This window comes from Anser brachyrhynchus, assembly GCF_964034855.1.
Source record: "Anser brachyrhynchus genome assembly, chromosome: 15".
Lineage (NCBI taxonomy): Eukaryota > Metazoa > Chordata > Aves > Anseriformes > Anatidae > Anser > Anser brachyrhynchus.
In genome coordinates, this window is record NC_137733.1 from 4,461,778 (window position 1) to 4,481,404 (window position 19,627).

Here is a 19,627-nt window from a genome sequence, read left to right on the forward strand (position 1 = left end):
CTGGGGATTTCAAGGTTCAGCTTGCATAACAGGTAATAGCAGGCATTTCCTTCTCCTGTGTCGGGATATCCTGGCGCCCTTCAGTCTCTCTCTGACTGTGTTTAAAACAGACTTCAGCACAGGAAAAAAAAAAGTCTAAAATTAGCAGCCTTGATAGAATAAAGGCACAGGGCTGTCCACTGTGCTGTTTGTCAATGAAACAACAAATCTAAACAGGGCCAGAATGCATTTCCTCTGTGAAAAACAGACATGTTGAGTTTGGGGGAGGATGGGAGGGAGGGAAGAGTAAAGCCAGCATTGCACCTGAAGATCAAGGAGAGCTGTGCAAAAGGTATCCAGAATTGTAAAAGTCCATAGTATACATGAGACTGTAGGGAGGCCTTACTATGGTGAGGCTACATATCTGGCTTTTGGTTTTACTGAACTGATGCGTGGGGGTCTTGCTGCACCTGGAATCTGGATGGGATGCTTTGAGAGTTACAGAACCTCTGTTACACCAGTCTTCTCTTATTTGAAATTCAGGTTCATCCTTAACGGGTGGTTATTGCTGTGGGAACCATATTTAAATAACCTGGACTAGCTTCTGGTCTTGCAGCAGGGTAAACTGGGGATCTCAGATTTATATCATTGTAAATATTCGATGGTTTTAAAATTCAATTTTGACTTTTAAAAAGTGTTACTTAATTATAACCTGTTAGTTACATTGATAACAATGTATGTTTTAAATATGATCTTGTAAACAGTCTGAGTGTTACACTCCATTAATGACAGTTTCGTACGTGGATAGTTTATAGGATTGGACTTGGTATAATAAATACTGAGTGACTTTATGTAATAAAGATTCTTGCCACTGCTCTCAATAGGATATTGTGATAAAACCATTTCCTCCTTTACTCACTCATTTCTGTATAGTCCTCGTCTACGAGAATTACTGTGGGGAGTTTTATTTATGACTGTCACTGTTGCAAGTTGACTCCAACTTTCTTTGCTAGATTGTAAGAGATAGCTGTATCAAAATCCAGCTGATCATGACTGAGTAGAATTCAGTTACCTGAAAGCAAATAATAGTATTTCAGGAAAACTCCTGAAATTTGTTCTGCCATTCTGCTATGTTTTCAAACAGCTGCTTGTTCTGCTAACCTATGGGATTACGCTGCATTGATTTCATTTCTTTTAGGCTTGTGTTCCTGGTTTCAGAGGAAATAATAATGGCTTGCTTTTCTAGGCTGGCAGAAGACTCATTCTGATATTTCCAACATAAAAGCTTCTATTCATGTATTGCAGGATCACATGGGGAGAGCTTTTAAGAGACAATAAGCTTACTTTTAGATTTAGGCCTTTTTGCTATGCTTTATCACTTGAAAGATTTTTGAAGTAAGAAACTCATTTTTTCCTGGATTTAATAGGGATGAAGTGTTTTTTCCATCAGAAAAAAAAAAGTGTACTTACTGGCAAGCTGGAACACAGCAGCTATGGCCTCCTCCCACCACTGGGTATCCTGTGATATGATGGGTATCTCCACTAGACCCAGGACGAAGATGAGCTGGCCAGCAGTCAGAGCAACAGTAGCAATGAGGTTACAGGCACGCATCATGTCAAACTGCACTAGGGAAACATAAGAAGGAAGTCTAAAGTTAAAATGATTTAAAAAAAAAAACAAAGGGGGGCAGGGAGGCGGTGTTTAAAATCCTGGCTAAGCAGGTATGTAAAATGTATTCCACAGAAAATGTTTCTCAAATAGTATTCCCCATCCTGGCAATCCCTTACTCTTAACTGCATTTCCTGTGGTCTGATTAGGAACAGATTTTCTTTAGGATGTGTTGAATCTTTTCTTTAGTTAAACGGTACCCTATAACTGTTGCTTCAGAGCAAAACAATCTCATGAAGCAGGTAACTAATTTTGAAGAACAGCCTGCCGAAAGCGTTTGGTTTCTGCCCTGTGAAGATTCTACATGTAATTAGTAGCCAGAATTGTTTAGGGCAGGAACTGTCCTTTTGTTCTGCATTTGTATGGCACTGATTGAAATGGAACCTTTGTTCATGGTTTGGGTTTTCAAGGCTCTAAGACAATCATACCACAGAAAAAAAAAATCTGTAACACTTGAAATTTTTCACCTAGTCCAACTGGATTGTCCTTTAACATTTTGTGGACTACCGCTAACTTATTGCTGGTTTAAGAGATGCTGATAATAGAACTTCATATAGAGAATTCTTAACTTTTCCTTCTTTTAACACTTACAAATCTTTTGGACACACTGCAAAGACCCTTGTATGTTACACCCCCTGTGTAACAAAGGAGAGATTTACAGTGAAAGATGTCAATGCTTGACAGCTCCAAATGAGGTGTTCTTGTGCCATTTACATGTAAAAGAAGTTACATGACTTCATATATTTATACATATTAAATATAAAGAACAAATGCAGAAATAATTATAGACATAAATACCTCGAGTCTTGGATAGAAACCTGATTCAGCTGGGTGCTGAATCGAATATATTCATTGCAAAGTTTGGTACTTTTAGTCAGGCTTTTTTTCCTACTTTTCCTGTTAACCTGGTGGATGTCCTGTTTTCATCCTTTTCCTTCCTCTCTAGCAAAAGGTAGGTTTTGTAAATATCATTGTGCCAGTTCAACATCTCTTGCTAATATGTTGTTGCTATTCTGAAACAGAAGCAGCTCGATGTATAAGTCGTGTTAGAAAAGGAAAGGCTCAAGACATGAAAATTCATGTGATTTTTCAAAAGCAACGTAACTGTTTATGATTGAATTTAGGTGCACTAACCACCAGAATTTTATTTTCTGGAGAATTGTAAACAAAAATTACTTGTCAGTTAGACAGCTTTGCCTAGGGACTTTTTTATTTTGGCAGCAGGATTTGTGGATTTCAGTGTCCCCAAACCTCACAATGCATTTTTTCTTTTTACAGAATGTCTTGGTGATGTCTTTGTTCCTATTGCCCATTGCTGTGCAGTAAGGCTTTGTAAAATTTGTTGCACTAGCTTGTTTGTGGTAAGGTAGGCATGTTCCACCTTACATTTATTGGAACAGTCCATGACTGAGGAGCTGATACCTAAGAAAGCAGGCAGCAGTGGAGAAGGAGAGGAGGGTTTGGAGTCAAAGTTTAAATTTTGATCTCTTCTGTTGTTTGATTAAGACTTAATTCATGTTTGCCAAGTGCTTGGATATTTTCCCTCTTTGCCACCCTATTTCTTTAGCTAAGAACTGAAGTAAATTCCTGATCCTCTAAGGAGACTGCCAAGCAGTGCAAAAAACAAAACTTGATATCAACAAGAGTAAATTTCATAATGGTAATCATTCAGTCTGGTCTTACTGTTGTGAACCATAAGAATTAGTTTAATCTTTATTTTCTCTTCATAGTTCATTTTTAGCTCCTAGTGTTGTAAGAAACAACTCATGATTTAATTAAGATACGTAGTCCATTAAACGTTTTCATATTGAATAAAGTCTTAAGATGATAAAGGTGTTTTTTTTTTTTCCTAGTGAGTTCATTTCTGACCAGAGAAGAGAATTATTTCACTCAAAATTAATTTGCTCAAAGTATCTTAACTTTCAAAGTTGCCCTTTGTAGCAGTAAATGATTCTAACTTTTGCCGTGTTCAACATTTATAGCTCATGGAGGTTGACTGTGAAATCATGTTTGGAAGCCCACTGAGCTTTGTAAATATCAGCAAAATCTTGAGCATTAGGAGTATTCTTCTGCATTTCCACTTAAACGGATTTCTGTAATACTTCAAGGAGTGGTACTTTCTGAAGAGAAAATTGATTACTTTTAAATGAGAAATATACTAGAATTAGCAGGCTTACAGCCATTATTATAAAAGTACTTGCATTTATTGACAGAGCTATCTGTGGTGTCAGATACAAAAAATACTTGGTTCACAGCCATAGTGAATTCTGTTGCCTTTCTGCATGGTGTATGCATGCATTAGAAAACAAAGCAAACAAACAAATGGGGGGTTCTAAAGCTTATCACAGAGATATGTACTACTCATTGTCATAGAAACAGATTTCTGTCTTTACTGTTATCCATGTCTTCTTTTCAATGTAACGGGTGTAAATTCTCTTGCCCTTGCCATAGATATTTTTAGCATGCTAAAAATAGCAAGTTTTGACTAACTCAACTGCCTTCAACAGAATTTGTTGTAATTTAGTCTTTAAATAATAGTTGGGTGATCACTGTCCTATTGCTGTTGGAGTGCATTGGATGTGTAACATCTTTTTTTTTGCATGAACTGCAGATTTAGGGATGCTTTTTCAACTAACATCCACTGCTGTTTGGAGATGCAGAAATACAACTAATATTTTGGATAGCTGTTGCTTTTAACCAAAATGGTCATACATGGTCAAACATGGGAGGAGAGGGTGAAAGAGGAGGGAGGGCTAGTGACAAAATTAAGTGTGTAACTCTTAAAAGCTCCATTATTTTCTCAGTGGAACTTGCTGACTTGACTGAGTCTGGAACTGCCCCTCTAGTTTACTGTGCTTGATCAGTCATGGTAGCTTCGCATGTTGTCATCTCAGCACGTGATAATTCTGTTTTGTGCATGTGCAACCCTGAGCTGAGCTGCAAAATGAAACCCAGCTACCCACCCAGCCACTGCACCATCCAAAAAGGTGGTAGTTGTGGAAAGCACCTATGACTGCGTTTTATTGAGGACAGCCAAAAAAAGTGGACGATGCTGGTCAAGGAAGGGAATTAAGCATGCATATGAGAAGCATTTCTTCAGAGCCTGCACCCAAAGACTTGATTGAAAGATGTCAAACATGCTGAGGAAGGCAAGGCCACAAGGCTGTTTTCGCACTTGAGTGACTGGTCAATTCAGGAATAGATAGCTCTTATCTTTGAAAAAATTTGCTTTTATTGCATTTTTTGTAAGAGCTGTGAAATTTGATGTTTGTCTGTGTGCCTTTAGTCTGCCTGTTGATATTTTAATTTTTATGTAAAGCAAAAATTCCTCAGTAGCCAACTGCAGCCCGTTCCAATGGGTCTTCTATAATTAGTATGAATGTAGAGTAGTCCGTTTGATCGTGTCAAACATTCTGCTTCATTTACAGTAATTGTGATCCCACTACAGCCTCCCATGTCCATTACAAACTTTAGTTCTGCAGAATGATTTGTATTAGCCACCATATGTGAGAACGAGAAGTTCATAATGGTTGTGTGCACAATTACGGGTGGTATTTGTATTAACAATTAGCTTCTAGAATCTATCGTTTAAGACTGTCATGATGACATAGGTACTTTGGACATACCACTTTCTTGTTTTGAACTCGTTAATGTCACTTGTCTCCTGCAGTTTAACCATCAAAAGCATTTCCTATAGCTAGAAGTGGATGCTTCTAGTAGAACAGAACCGGACACCACAGGGGGTATTTTTCCCTGCCTTCCTTCACCTCCCTTAAATGTGATTTAGCTGTTGAGAAATGGAAGGGGATAGACACGGAATGGCTTCAACGCTCTCTGCAGCTGTTGTTAAGCATTACAAAGTGCTAGTCTCTGACTTCTTCCTTTTGGAAGCCCATCTGGATCCCAGTATGCTTTGAGAAGTAATTAATTCATGGACAGGGATTCTAGCTGTGTTTCTTGTACAGCTGGGTAGTTAGGGGCACTGACTAATGAATTCTGCTTTGTTTAATACTGTTACCAGTCAAGGGTCAAAACCCAAACTCTAGGGATGAGACCAATTCCAATTCCCCATTGCCTTGCTCATTTCCTTGACCAGAATTATCCATCTGGATTAAGAATGCTGATTTGACTTTATTTGCAAGCAGCGGTTTTGTTTTGTGTTACATGATACCACCAGGGTTATTTGTGCTTTGCAGAAGTAGGTTAGTCATATTGAAGAGTAATTTGCAGTGTTTTAGAATAATAAGAAGAATGATCTCATTGAAAAATCGTGTTATGCTAATTGCTGAAAGCATGAGGTTTTCTTCCCCTCTTCTGTCTGCAGGAATTCAAGCTTTTGACTGATTAAAGCACAACGTATGAATGAAGGAAAATAAGCAGCCCAAGATAACTTAGTAGTTGTCTAAAACTTCCCCTGAGAAATAGCACTTTCAAAAATTTTAGTGCAAACTTCAGTACATCTGCTGTAACTTCCTAAGTTAACGGCCATGGAAAGAGACGGTGACCACAGTTTCACTCACTATGTGGGGAACAGTATTATATCTGAAGTTATTACCACAACTGCACAATTCACTCCATGGCATCAAAGCTGCAGGAGATGACTCTGAGCGTGCTATTATCCTAGTCCTGTTTTCCGTGATTTTAAATCTAAAAATCTGTTTAAACTTTAGCTATTAGAAGTTCATTATGCGTAGCTGAAGTATAGTGCCACCTTAGGCTGCTGCCGTCAGTGTATCCATGTTTTAGGATATTCTTTTCTTGAGGAAATTTCCTCCTTATATCTAGTGATTTTATATATATATATATATATATATTTATTTATTTATATTAAGTTTAAGTTATAACTTATAACTTAATATAACTTATAAAGTTATATTATAAGTTATATTAAGTTTAAGTTATATATATATAATTATATATAATATATATATATATTTATATTTATATATATATTATAGTGTTAAAATGGTTACTTTAGTTGCACTTAACTTCAGTGTTCTTTTAATCTCAAAAATTACACTTTTTGGTATCTATTTAAAGGTTATTTCAACTGACTAATACTTTTTATCCTTGTTGTTTTTTTTTTAAGCATTATTCAGTTATTTTTCATTGTTAGCATAAAAGGCAAACTATAGGATTTCTACTCGTGATTTCTTTTTTATGGTTCTATGGTTTATTGATTATTCAGTGAGTCATTGACTATACATACTAAGATGTATCTGTCTTCATAAATCTTCAGTGTTTATGCATGTCTATTCTGGAAAGGAGGATAAAGTCTGCCTTGCTCTTCTAAAATAGTTCTAGTCTTCTAATTAGGGATAGAACTATCAATGCTTCCTGTCCCTAAGCTGCTTCACTTCTTTTTGTAAGAGCCTGTTTTCAGTTGCTTGTAACTTTGCTAGCCTTCATCTTCTTGGGCTGGGTGTCTGCAGGCTGAGATCATATGCTGCTTCTGGTACAGTTTAATCTAAGTAGGCTAAGTAATTAGATTTTCTCAAATATAATCAAGACATTCTGAGTACATGGTTTTCATCCGGAACTTGACGTTTTGTTAACGTGTTAGCCTGAGAAGGGATGCATCTCTTGCTGTTCCTAAAGAAATTCACTCCAGTAGGTAGTCTTAGAAGTTTTAGTACACGTTTGCTTAACAGAACTGTAGCTGACAAATCCTCTGAAAGCTCAAGAGTGCTAGTCATATTCATCACATCATACCTCTGGTGAGCTCATAGCTGTCACAGAGCAGGGGATATGCCAAAAAAAATTGACTACAATCTTCTCGTGTGTTCAGCCGAGCTTCTAGGAATCCACTACGTTACCAGGCACTGGAGCTGAGGGCAAAGAGTTAGTTCTTTCTAAGCTCTGAGTCCTCGCTGTGTGGGTCTGGTGAATTCCATTTCTTACTCCTGCACTAGGTAAGCCATTTAAAAAGTAGCAGTCTGTTATGTCTAGGCTTTATCTAAAGGTTTGAAGTCTGCGTATGATTCAAGTTAGGGTTAGCACTTGCTTCTGTGTTGTGGTGGTGTTCTTCAGCCTTTCTGAGTTGATTTAAAAATCCATGTTGTACGGACTTCAGAAATGCAAAGCCAAGCATCCAAACATTAGGAAAAGCCAGCAGAGTACATGCTTGCATGAGTGGGATTATACTGTTTTTTCACGGGAGCTTTGATTCATTCAGTGCATGAAAGTGCAGTGCAAAAAAGCTGAAGGGGTGCTATGTAAACAGTGTCTCTCTTTGACTTCTGTCTTGCTGACTGTTATGCATGGTCTTGCAACAAAGCTGAATTCTGTGCTGGAGAACTTAGTTCTGTATTTTGTAAGAAACACTTCTTTATCATTCTAAAAAATCTACCCAAATTTTTGGCAACTAATTTTGTGTTCCTCTTGTTTTGGATGTCAGCATTGTCACCAAAGGTCAGATGTGGATGAAGTCTCCACAGCTCACATGGAAATCAGCTGGAGCTGTGCCTTGAGTTTCAAGAGCGCTATGAAAATGCAGAGTATTCTGTTGCTGGATGGATGTCTTGCAAATTAGAAGTCATTTATTTGACTTGGTTTCATCTTCTAGATATTTTTCTGAAGTGTGCAATTTATGATCTTGTGGTAAAAATGAAAAAAAAATCTGTGGAAAATGGGAAAATGCCTTCTGCCTCATTTCCATCTGTTTTTTTCCCCACTTTCAAAATCATTTTAAAAAAGGGGGGGAAGGGGAGGGGACCAAGTAGTTTGGCACAATTAAATGTTCTGATGTTGCAGTTGGACTTGATGACCTTTATAGCTCTCTTCCAACAGAACTCTTCTATGTGACAGTTTAGTGAAATCTTAGGTACATTGGAACTTTAGGATTGAGCTCATCTGAGCTTCAATTTCCTATTTGAATATTTAGTTTAACAGGTGTATAAATCTTTTTTTGGTGGAGAAAGGAAGCATTTCAGTTTTGGAGTGAAGGCATCTGCATCAACTATTTTCAACATAAATTATGTTTAAGTTAAGGGGACTTTTCAAACAGAACATTTAGAATGCTTCTATATAGTGATCAGTTCTAACAGACAAGGCTCTTACACAATTCGTGTTGAGATATTGGTTGAATACATGTTATGACAGTTTTGCATGGTTATAAACATCAATGGATTGGTTATAACCATTTGTGTTGGTGGCTGTAATAAATGTATTTAATGTGAAATGTTTGAAAGCTCCTTGGCCACTTTCCCTCCTAAAGCTTTAAATGAATTCAAAGCCTCAATAGCGAGGGTAATGAAATGATGATTTCTCTGATATTTGTGAAACATGTGAAGATAGCTGTATTGAAACATTAACTATCCTAAATTAGCCTGAATCCCAAGAAGTTTGTGAATGAATCAACCAAGAATGTGGTATCTCTGCCCACAGCAGGGAAGATTGGAAGTAGATGATCTTTAAGGTCCCTTCCAACCCAAGCCACTTTTATGATTCTATGAAGTTTCTAACTTTCTACAAAAAAAAAAAGTGTACAACATAGGAAAATCATGTTAAAATGAAGATTCACTCTAAGGAGAGTAGGCCTCTTAAAATTTACCTCCAGAAAGACTGCATATTGGCCTCCACCGTTACAATTTAGTGATTTCATTTATTTGAATGTTGATCATATTGCAGATGTTAGGAAGGGAAATCACAAGCCTGGAGCTGCCAGCTGTCTGAATGGACTGTATCTCTGTGTAACAGCCTCGGCAGCTTACCGGGCAGCCTTTGGCTATTTTTGCTCTCATGGTAGTTGTGTTCTCCCAGTGCAGTGTGCCTCCTTTCTTCATCTGTGTATGTTGAAAAATTAATACGCATCTATAACACACTCAGCTGCTGGACGCAGACTGGTTTCTGTACAGCCAAACTTCGGAGAAATTCCTAGTGGACAGTGGCATGCTCTAAATTGCTGTTGATGTGAACAACTGTCAGCTCATTGTTCCCACACAGAGCAGCATCCTGACTTAGTCACTGCATTTCATAATGCAAGTGTTTGCATAAATCATACATTGAGGCTGGACAGGTGTTTATGTTTAGCCCTTACGGGAGTCACGTAGTCACTTGTGATACTGTGCCTCTCCCTGTCACTGGTTACTCTGTCAGGACTACAAGTATCTTACTCTTGGCATCTGTCTGTAGATGAAATAAGGATACCACTGCTGGGATTTTCATTCAGTTCACCTGGAACCTTGAAGAACCAAGCAAGGTTGTAAATCATTTTAAACCCTTCCCTATTCCTGCAGTTCCACGCTGTTTGTAGTGTTCTTCAGACAAAAAAGAACAGAATGTGACTGTTGCTAATGAATAAATCAGCTCCATCTGTCCACACAGTCTGTAGCACTGCAGGGCTTAAGGGCATAGCTGTACCGTGCAGCGTGGTTAAAAACATCTAAGCTGATTTCAAGTAATCTGGTGTGTTCACACAGTGCAATGCAGCGTTACCAGTCTGGTGTTGGGCCAGGATGTAGGTAACGGTGGCTGTGCAGGTCTGGTTTGCTCTGACAGCGTGTCACTAGTGCTGTAGCTACACGTTCTCAGTACTTGAGTTAGCTTGAGTCTTCTGCAATGCTACTGCTCTGTAGCATCTGTGCCTTCTAAGTGGGCACGGAGCTGAGTACTGAATTCCTGGGATACGCTGTCTGACATAAGTTCTTACTGTGTGCATGCTTCTACTACACTTATGAGGGGTTAAAAAACGTAGACAAGAGCCAAACTGCATGGCCTAATCTTCTGAATATTTGTAATATCTCTGGAACAATCTCTGTAACCTTTGGCAAGCTTCCTTGCCCTCACACAGACGACAGAAGTGTTAGGCTACCTGGCTAAGATTGCTTGGAGTGTTTTGAAGAGGGAATATGCCATCTGAGTTCTCAGCAAAAGCCTTTAGTTTTGCATCATCTAGTGGCTTGTCCACGTTAGAAAAACTTCGATTGGTATCCTCATTGGTATCCTCAGAGCCCCAGCTGGGCTCTGATTCTCAACGTAAACAAAGATTTCAGATCTGACAGATCGGTGCCACTGAAAGGGAGCTCTCACCCATCAGCACACTTGCATCACTCGGCTTGTGCTAGGAGCAGTACTTGTTGGACTCACAATACCACAGCTTAATCCAACAGAAAAATAACCAAGCAAAAAAGCAAACACTAAAAAATTCCACTCTAAACCTGGATATTTCCTTGCTGTTAGCCATGTGAATAGCTTCACAGAAGCTTTTTAGTATCACAGATGGTTGAAGGAAGGGTGCAGGAACGTATGGCAAGAAGGGAGGTGAAGGAAGAAGTGGATAAAGGAAGGGGGGAGATCAGACCCTTCTGCCAGGAGCAGTAATGTTTTAGCTTGAATGGAGTTGAAGTACTTCCCCCTGCAATCTAAGTCACCCACATTTCTTTCATGTTGTGCTTTGTTGAAATCATTCACATTGAGATGTTAAATTTCCATCTCATTTTATAGTATCACTGACTACTATCCCTGGATTTCTTTCTTTCCTGTTTCTAATACAGTATAGATATAACATAGTACAACATAGCTCTGTCCTCTGAAAAGGGGTTTTGCCAGTGATTTCAGTGGGAGAAAGAGCAGGCCCTTAGGTTGTATTCAGTGAAAAATAGGTTCTAAGAACATGCTTCTCTGCCAGTAATTGAGCCTACTTGCAGTAGCATATTTAGTTGACTGTTATTTATGCAGTACTTGTACAGAAATCATCAGTATATGGAAAAGCTAATTCTCAAAAATACTAAACCTTAACTCTTTGAGGACGGAATTCAAAAAGTTGTTCACATATATGTATTTATATACATGCATGTGTCATTATAACTGACAGATGAGGATTGCTATATATACATTACTTAAATAATATGTGATTTTGTATTAAAGAACTTATTTAAAATGATGAAACCATGGCTGCAGAATTGGGCCCATACTAAGCGTACTATGCATGGAAACATGTCTTAATGTGTAACTGATTTTGTTTCCTCATTAGATTGTCATGGTACAGCTGTTGAGGTGAGATTTTCTTTTAAATGCTGTAGAGACTGAAAATTTGACTTGTGCTTACTCTTAGCTCTCAGATTAAATAGTGAATGGATGCTTGATGAAATGAGTCATTGGGTTTCAAAATCCTTCTTTAACATTTTAAGAGCTTTTCTTAGTGTTAGTGTCATCATGTCCCCAAAAGAATTATCTGTAACTATTACTTTTAAATTTAAAAATTGTCTATCACATTTTGGTTCTATTTGACATAAGAAATTGCTATATGCAAATTGCAAATAACTTGCTGTATGCAAAATTGCATACAATTTTGCTATGAAACTAGTTTTTCTATGCCTATCTTTATAGTACCACCCATCTTTTGAACTGTGCATAGCAAGAAATACAAGTTTGCAGATTTAAAACGCTGCAGGAGCCAAATTCAATATGCAGGAGCTTATTCTAGCTGTTAGATAAAGACCACGTACTTTTAAATGTATGCATGTTTTTCAAGTTAGAACATGGCTTATAAATAATAATTGGGGCAGTGATTAGAGTAATGAAGTTACAGGTAGACATCAAGGAATTTTTTGAACAGTCTAATCCTATTTGTGATGATTTGACGTTACATAAGTTCTTTTAGTTAAGCTGAAAGTCATGTTTAGGCATTTATAACAGTTTCTAGCACATGTGAAAAAAGTTACTGCACTTTTTTTTTTTTGGAAAACATGCTGTGGTGTGGGCCCACAGTAAAGCTTTTTTTTTTGAAAAGAAATTCCTCTTGTATTTTTGTTTAGTCTCCAGAGGGATATAAGAGACTTAAAGGAGGAACAGAGCATTTTGTTCTTTCTCTGCTTTTCAAACCATGAAAAAAAAAATCACTTCCTTGAAGGGTTCATTTAAAGCGTTGTTTGATTTGCCTGAATGAACAAACCCCAAGGCACTGCTGTGCTCAAAACCCCTGTCTGTTATCAGCTTGTTTAGATGCCTGCATAGAAGCCAGCTGCTGAAAGCACAGGCTTTCAGCGGAGAAAAGTTCTTGGACCAGTTAGCCATAGTTAAACCAAGGTGTCAGAGATGAACACAAGTATTCCAAGCATAATTCTGCTCTAGTTTAATGAGAATAGGGTCACACCCTTCACATCATGAATACAAGGGGCACTTTTTTTATTGCTCAACTTTATACCTCTGCAAATTGGCTTACAGATTTGATCTTAACCAATTTTAAATGGCTCAGTTTAAGCTATATGTATTCTTAAGATCCCACAAGTCTGAATTTGCAAATGAGAAATATGTCATGCTTAATGATTTTCACATGATTACTCTTAAGAGGTGTTTAGATGTTTAGAATCGGATGGTTAACGTTGATTTCAGAGCGCTATGTGGATGTTCTGCTTCGGCTATAAATTCCTCATGACCTAGTACAACGTATCAATGACAATCTAGCAGAAGCAGAGAAGACAAGAAATTGAACTTACGTTTGACAGTGCTACGAGACTCCTGGAACCCAGCTGATTCTGAACCCCAGCCCAGGGCTTCACACTCGCGCTCCTCCCCTTGCCCATGCCTGGTGCTTGCACCTCCTTTGCTCTTTTCTGCCAGCCAGCACATCTTCCAGAGCCCCACGCTGCGCTTACGCCCATCTTCCAGGGTCTGGTATACCCAGTTAGGAGTAAAGGCAGCTGCGTTGTTAAGAATAAGTGAGACCAGGGCTACCAACACAGCTGTGGCTACCAGTTTCTGGACAGTCATATCTGACTGTCAGCTCACTGCCAGTCTCTATTTGCAGAAGACACAAGGTCTCAGTCAGCTCCAGCACATTGAAATTGGACTTGAAATGGAGGCAGCTTCAATATGATGTTATGAATGGCTAGAGGACATCACCGTTCATTCTCAAAGTCAACTCCAGAGGTGTTTCTGATCAAGCAAATGAGAATTTTGTGAGGTAGATAGAATTCCATAAAATAAAAGAACACAAAGGAGCTTTTTTTAGGTTTCTCCGTCCTTCCCGGCTTTGGCTTATCCACCTTCTTGCACTTTGATAAGCAATGCCAGTCCTGTGATGAACTGGAAGATAGGGACTTCCATTCCTCGTGAGACAAAATTCCTTGTGAGGCAAAGGGAGGAGGACTCCAGTCTTGAAGCAGAAGAGCCTGAACTGCTGCTGGGGTGAGGGAGGGAGGGCTGCTTGCCAGCAGCGTGCCTCAGCCCTCAAGAGCAACTGTGCGGAGTGCGGATTCCTCCGAGTCAAAGTACTCCAAAAGCCTTTTCCAGATGCAAACTTCAAAATATCCCTCGAACACTGACAAATGTCATTCTCAAATCGCAGCTGAACTCCACATGAATGCTTTCATCCCAAAGAACTGTGAAAGTTTGGTGTATCCTGAGGAATTTGCTCTGCTGTGTCCGTCTCTGAACGTCTGACTGCAAGTGGCAGGGACCAGAGAACGGGCTGCTGTGAGGAAAAGGTCTGCCGCCCCCCCCCCCCTTCCCCCAGCTAAGAGGAAATGGCTGTTTTTGTGGCTGTTTTTGGTGAGCCTCAGGGCGTAGTCGGCTGCAACAAACAGAGCCGCTGCCACAGCAGTCAAACATTAACAGGATGTGTTTCCTGAAAGGAAAAGACTATGGAGGCTTCTAAAGTTGTCCCTCCTCCCCTCAGAGCGTCCCCCTCCACGCCTCACTCCTCCCCTCAGCCGGCAGGGAGGCACAGCTGCTGTGGGGCGGGCCGTGCAGCGCGGATGCCGAGGAAACCATCGTTACGAAGAAGCACAAGTCCTGAGACTCGACTGGTGAAGCGTTAGGACTGCAGAAATAGATTGAGGAGAGGGGTTTTGAAATGCTTTTTACCGAAAGCAAAACAATTTTGGAATTACTGTTGGCTGTCGAACGTCATGACAAAGTGGTGGTGGTGGGTGCGCTTGGGTCCATCGTCTGCCCTGCAACCCTAGAATGGCACTTGGCAGATCAACAGAAAATCTAAAGTTCGGAGATTCTCAAACTGATAAACAATTTGTGGGTGTCTGAAAAAAGTCACAAGTGCCATGATGTGGATGAAGCTGAAAATTGCTGTATTGTGTTGTGACCGCAGGGCTGATGTGCCCCTGAGCACATCCTCGTTTGCTGTAGTCACTCATGGCTCTGCAGTGTCTCTGAGGATGCTGTCTGAGCCCTTTTTCAGTGCCTGGGGGATAGAAGAGCTGCTGTGAGTTGCTTAATACAATGCCTGGGATCACAATCCAGTACAGAATTAACTGCTGTGTAACAAGCCATGTCCACCAGCACTGGGTCTGCGTAAGCTGGTTTTGAAGTGGCAGCTAACTGTTCAGTGTCTGAGTCAGCTCCCGGAGCTGAGCTGCTCTGCAGTGAGGAGCTGTGTGTGTACCCTGCAGCTGGCCAGGGACAAGGGAACATAGTCTTTAAGCTAAAAAAAACCCACACCATATAAGGTGTAACATTAAATAGTATATTGTAAAATGGTATGGCATTCTTGTCAACGTCGTGGAGGAGGAATCCAGGCGAGAAGAGAACCCGGTTAACAAGGTGTATCTGCAGTCCACTGACTGCACCTGCCATTTTGACACAAAAGTTCACATTCCTGAAATTAAAATTAGAAGAAAATTAAATTAGAATAAAAACATTTAATTTTAAAGCAGTATTTGTCTTGTCAGCAAAGTTTCTTTACCCTTAGTCAGCAGATCACTTCTGACATGCAAAGTGACTGGAAATTTTTTAGGAAGAAAACAGACTTGTTGCTGAGAGGAGTGGAAAATACTTCAATGAATTTCATATAACCCTATAGTTAGCTTTCAGCTATCAGAATCTATATGTACAATATCCACAAATCTGGCTATAGATTCATCTGTCCTCTGTGTGCTTGGTTCATTTTTAATCCTTAAACAGATTAATCTTGAGTTACCTATAGCATCTTCATATTTTCACAGCAGGGCAACATCATTCATTACTGTTTTTCCTGTAAATCATATTGCTATACATGTGTGTTTTGAGAAGTTTGGTAGGCATAGGTATGTTTTTTATATTTATTCTTCGAAGAAGTTTCCTAACAACAATGACCTTATTTTCATATTTATAACCCATGGAGTTGTTGTTTTAAGCCTGTAACTCAGCAGCTGATGATATGCATATTGTTGATGATACCAAAGGCAAACTTCTGCCCAACAGTGCACCTGTTTCTGATCTTCTGATCTCTCCTGTCTCTGATTTTTTTTTTTGTGATTGTTTTCGAAGCCCGAGGATGTATTTTGAGGGCACAAACTTCTTATGTTGTACATGCAAAAATGCAGCAATTGTATTTTTACAAAAGCAGAACAAAGCCAGTCTGATGACTTAAAACTTAGTCAAATTTCTTTTTTCTTCCTGCACAAATTATTTGGCACGAGAATTTTCTACCTCTTTTCTGAATTCCACTAACATTAAAAATAAAAGCATATTCCTCTTAAGTCATAATTGTCTTTGAGTGTTAAGGGGACTGGCTGATCTAAACATTCTGATATTGGTTTAGGGTTTGATATACATTTTACTTGAGAAATTTTGCATGTTACGCACCCAAATCCATAGAAGTCAATGACTTTGCATTTAAGGCAGTTTTGATAGAAGTGGGGAGGGAAAAAAAAAGCTTTCTCCCAAGTTGCTTCTTGTTGTGGCTGCAGATGGGTGGGTAGCTGTCTCATGAGTTGCATCTGGGAACTGATGCAGCTGAGACACATGGCTCACTTCACTGCCACTTAAAACATGGGAGCTGATGCTGGGACTAGTGAGAAAGGTGGCATTAAATCCGACTGCTTCATCTCTCTAGTTACAGTGAGGTGGTCATCTCAGAAAAGGTTGCATAATTTCAAATCCGCATTGTCTTTCTGTTGGTAGGGACTCTCGTCACAGCTGTTTTGAGACTTGTGATGATGGGAATATTTCTGGGAACTCCGGTTCCTCCTTAAAGAGCAGAAAGGATAGCAGCACAGCAGTCCAAGCCCACCCAGATAATACACCAACACGAGGAGTGTCTGGGGAGCGATGCAAGGCAGTAGTAATGGTTGCATGCAGTTATTTAGCAAGTGCATTGTGACTTTTTTCCAGGGCAAAATTTCTGGTGCGTGTTCTCGTCCATAACTAGCTTTTTGCTGTGTTATGTGCTAAAGAGTAGTTCTGTTCAGTAGTGGGTTAAATTATTCCATGCAATTTGTATAGTAGTTTTGGGGTCTTTCTGGGTGAGAAGTCTGTTATGTAAACGTAATTTTACTCCTGGAGTCTCAATAATTTGGATAATTATTTCATTCCATAGTGAGTTTGTCCGTTTAGTACCTAATAAATTCTGTTTACATTTGTTTATGCAGGGCACAATATTATATTGACATGGTGTTCCAATGACAAATGGCTTTTTATAATAATATCTAAAGCTATAAAATTGGGAAATTCCTGAAATGAGTAATTGCACCAAGTCAGAATCAAATGAGTTTTGCAAAGATCCAGTAAATTTTCCTAGCTTCCTCATACCAAAGTGGCTCAAAGTTATTCATTGTTGTTACAATTTTAATCAAAAACATTAATTTAATATTATTAGCTTTTGTTGCAACTTTTCCTGTATTATTTAGCTTCTTGCTGTCTCATTAAGGTTCTTGTTGGCGCTTGGTGACATTCTCTTTTTTCACTGAGAGATCTTGTGCTTCTAGTACAAACCAGTCAAGGAATCCTTCTGATCCTTAAAAAAAAAAAATCACTAATGAACACTTGTCTATTGATAAATGTGCAGAAGTATATTCAATTCTTAGTCCTTCAAATCCTTTCTTGAGACATAAATGCACTTTCAGAACAAAAAGCAAAGAATACTGATAAGGAAGCATCTTTATTTCTATATTGGTGAAAATAGATAATGTGATTATGCCAAGTATTGCAACAGAATATCGTGTATTGAAATGCCTTAGAAGTAAGTTTGGGTCACTACCTGAGGGAATTATTAGGTGACTATGTATTTCTTCTGTCTAGTGCGGTACTTACTGCAGTACTTGGGACAAAGGGATTTTGTTTGTTATAATTCATGCTAAACTATAGCTTGATATTGACTTTATCAGGGTAAGTTTGGAACAGACAAATCTATGTATTTAATAGAACATCTTAAATATTGTTCTTTAAGACTTCTGTTGCTTTATCAAGTATTCTGTTTCTTCTAGGGAAGGGTTCATAGGAATAATCTATGCATTTTCAATGTTCTGAACGTATGTGAGAAATGCCTGACATATTTGGCAGAGGAAAACTCATTTGGTATGATCAACATTCCAGGTTACAACAGCAAAGACAGCATGCCACGTGCTACCAGTTTGGGCATTTTAGCTCTACATTGATTTTGCATTGATTTGAAGATGAGATCAAAGTTCATCTTTGATGATGTGTTTAAAATTTTACATAGTGCTTCTAAATTATCAGCTTTGAGTCCCCACTAACTTTAGGTGTCAAGTAGTTTGTCTTGTTTGGCCATGGATAAGCTGTCTGTAGCTATTATGGTCCACAGCTTGATGCTTATGTCCTATGACTGGTCTATCAAATTGTATATGTGTAGAGTTCATCAAAAATTATATTATTAGAATCACTGTTGTATATTTAAGCTAGATTGCATTATTTTATTGCTTTTTTTCAGGGGATGTAAGGTGTAACTTGAAGTTACTGAAGTCAAGGCAAGGGTACAAATAATTAACATTTGGAAAATAGTAATAGATGCTGATAATTTTCCTTAGGAAGCAGCACCTGCTTTGTTCCATCCTTTTCCTTTGCATGGTAAACACCCAAGAGCAGCACGTAGGCAGTGGGTGGAGGATAGGGAAAGGGTGGTGCCCACTGCCTCGCAGTGTTTGTCCAGGTCAGCCCAGACGTGGTTTACATTATGGTGAGTCTCAGAGTAAACACTTCGCACCAGAATGTTACATCTACTCTGTTTGCGGTTAGCTGAGCTGCTGAGAACCTGCTTTCAATTTCTTACACAGTTCCTTGTACAGTGAAGCTTCCTCATGTCTGGTTGTTGGTCAAGAAAGACTCTCCCACTTCTCAGAAGTGAAACCTGGGCGTCCCTTTTGGACAGTCCCGGCTGTGTCTGGGGCACAAGGGGATGCTCACCCACTCCACATGGTTGTGTTAAGGGATGTGGCCTTGCTTGCACTGAAGTTAGTGGGAGGCGGTGGTCGAGACCGGAGGGTGTTGTACTGAAACTGGGATGAATGTGTGTGTTGTTTTTGTCTCGTGTTAAAATGAGGAGAACTGTTCTACATGTTTTCAGTGACTAGCAGGAAAATCTAGCCACATCTCCATACTATTAAAATGTTATATATATAATGTACTGTTACAGATACTGTATTTAATATTTAAAGCAGAGTACTTAGGATCCTGTTCATCAAAGTGAGACCCAAGATGAAAAGAAAGATTTTATTTTTCTACTGGTCAAGATATTTAGAGATGAGATGGAATGCAAGTATGTTCATTTTTTCAAATATAGCCCATTAAATAGAGCAGGGAGATAGTAATATGTTCAGACACATGAATCTCCAGCACTTTAAATAGTACTACTTTTACTGTTTGTTTTTTTTTTAAATTCCATGCAAAATGGGCAATGAAAAATGTATAGTTACAGAAGAGTTTATGAAATCAGAATGTTAGATACTGTAAACATAGTTTCACAGAAAAACAGACCCAGAAGATCAGAGATTCTGGAAGAAAAACTGATTCATGAAAAATGTGGTAAAACTTGCATCTAGTCCTAAGTGGCATCAAAGGTTTTTGTTTGTTTGTTTGTTTGTTTGTTTGTTTCAGACTCCATCGTGCTACTGATGTGGCCTGAAGCTTGGGAAGTTTGGGGTGCAGCAGCAGATTATTTATTAATGTGCTTCATGGGTAGGCATAGCTCCCCCGAAATGCACAGGGAGCTCATTCTTATGGCTCTGGTTGTGCTCTTGCTCCATCTGGTCTTCATTAAGTATCCAGTTGTGGCTAACGAAGCACAGATGTGAGCTGCTTTCCAAA

At 39.0% G+C, this 19,627-nt stretch overlaps 2 protein-coding genes across 10 annotated transcripts in view; one reads left to right on the plus strand and one right to left on the minus strand.

Moving 5' to 3' along the window:
• Positions 1-17,331, minus strand: part of TMEM204 (transmembrane protein 204) — a 29,365-nt gene extending 12,034 nt beyond the window's left edge. Inside the window, exons 1-2 of the mRNA XM_080557118.1 lie at positions 13,087-17,331; positions 1,450-1,605 (exon numbers count right to left, since the gene is read on the minus strand). Coding sequence (XP_080413244.1) covers positions 1,450-1,605; positions 13,087-13,360 — 430 coding nt within the window. The 5' untranslated portion in view covers positions 13,361-17,331. The remainder of the gene's footprint in view (positions 1-1,449; positions 1,606-13,086) is intronic.
• Positions 1-19,627, plus strand: part of IFT140 (intraflagellar transport 140) — a 77,633-nt gene that overhangs the window by 44,685 nt on the left and 13,321 nt on the right. The gene's annotated exons all lie outside the window — the stretch shown is intronic.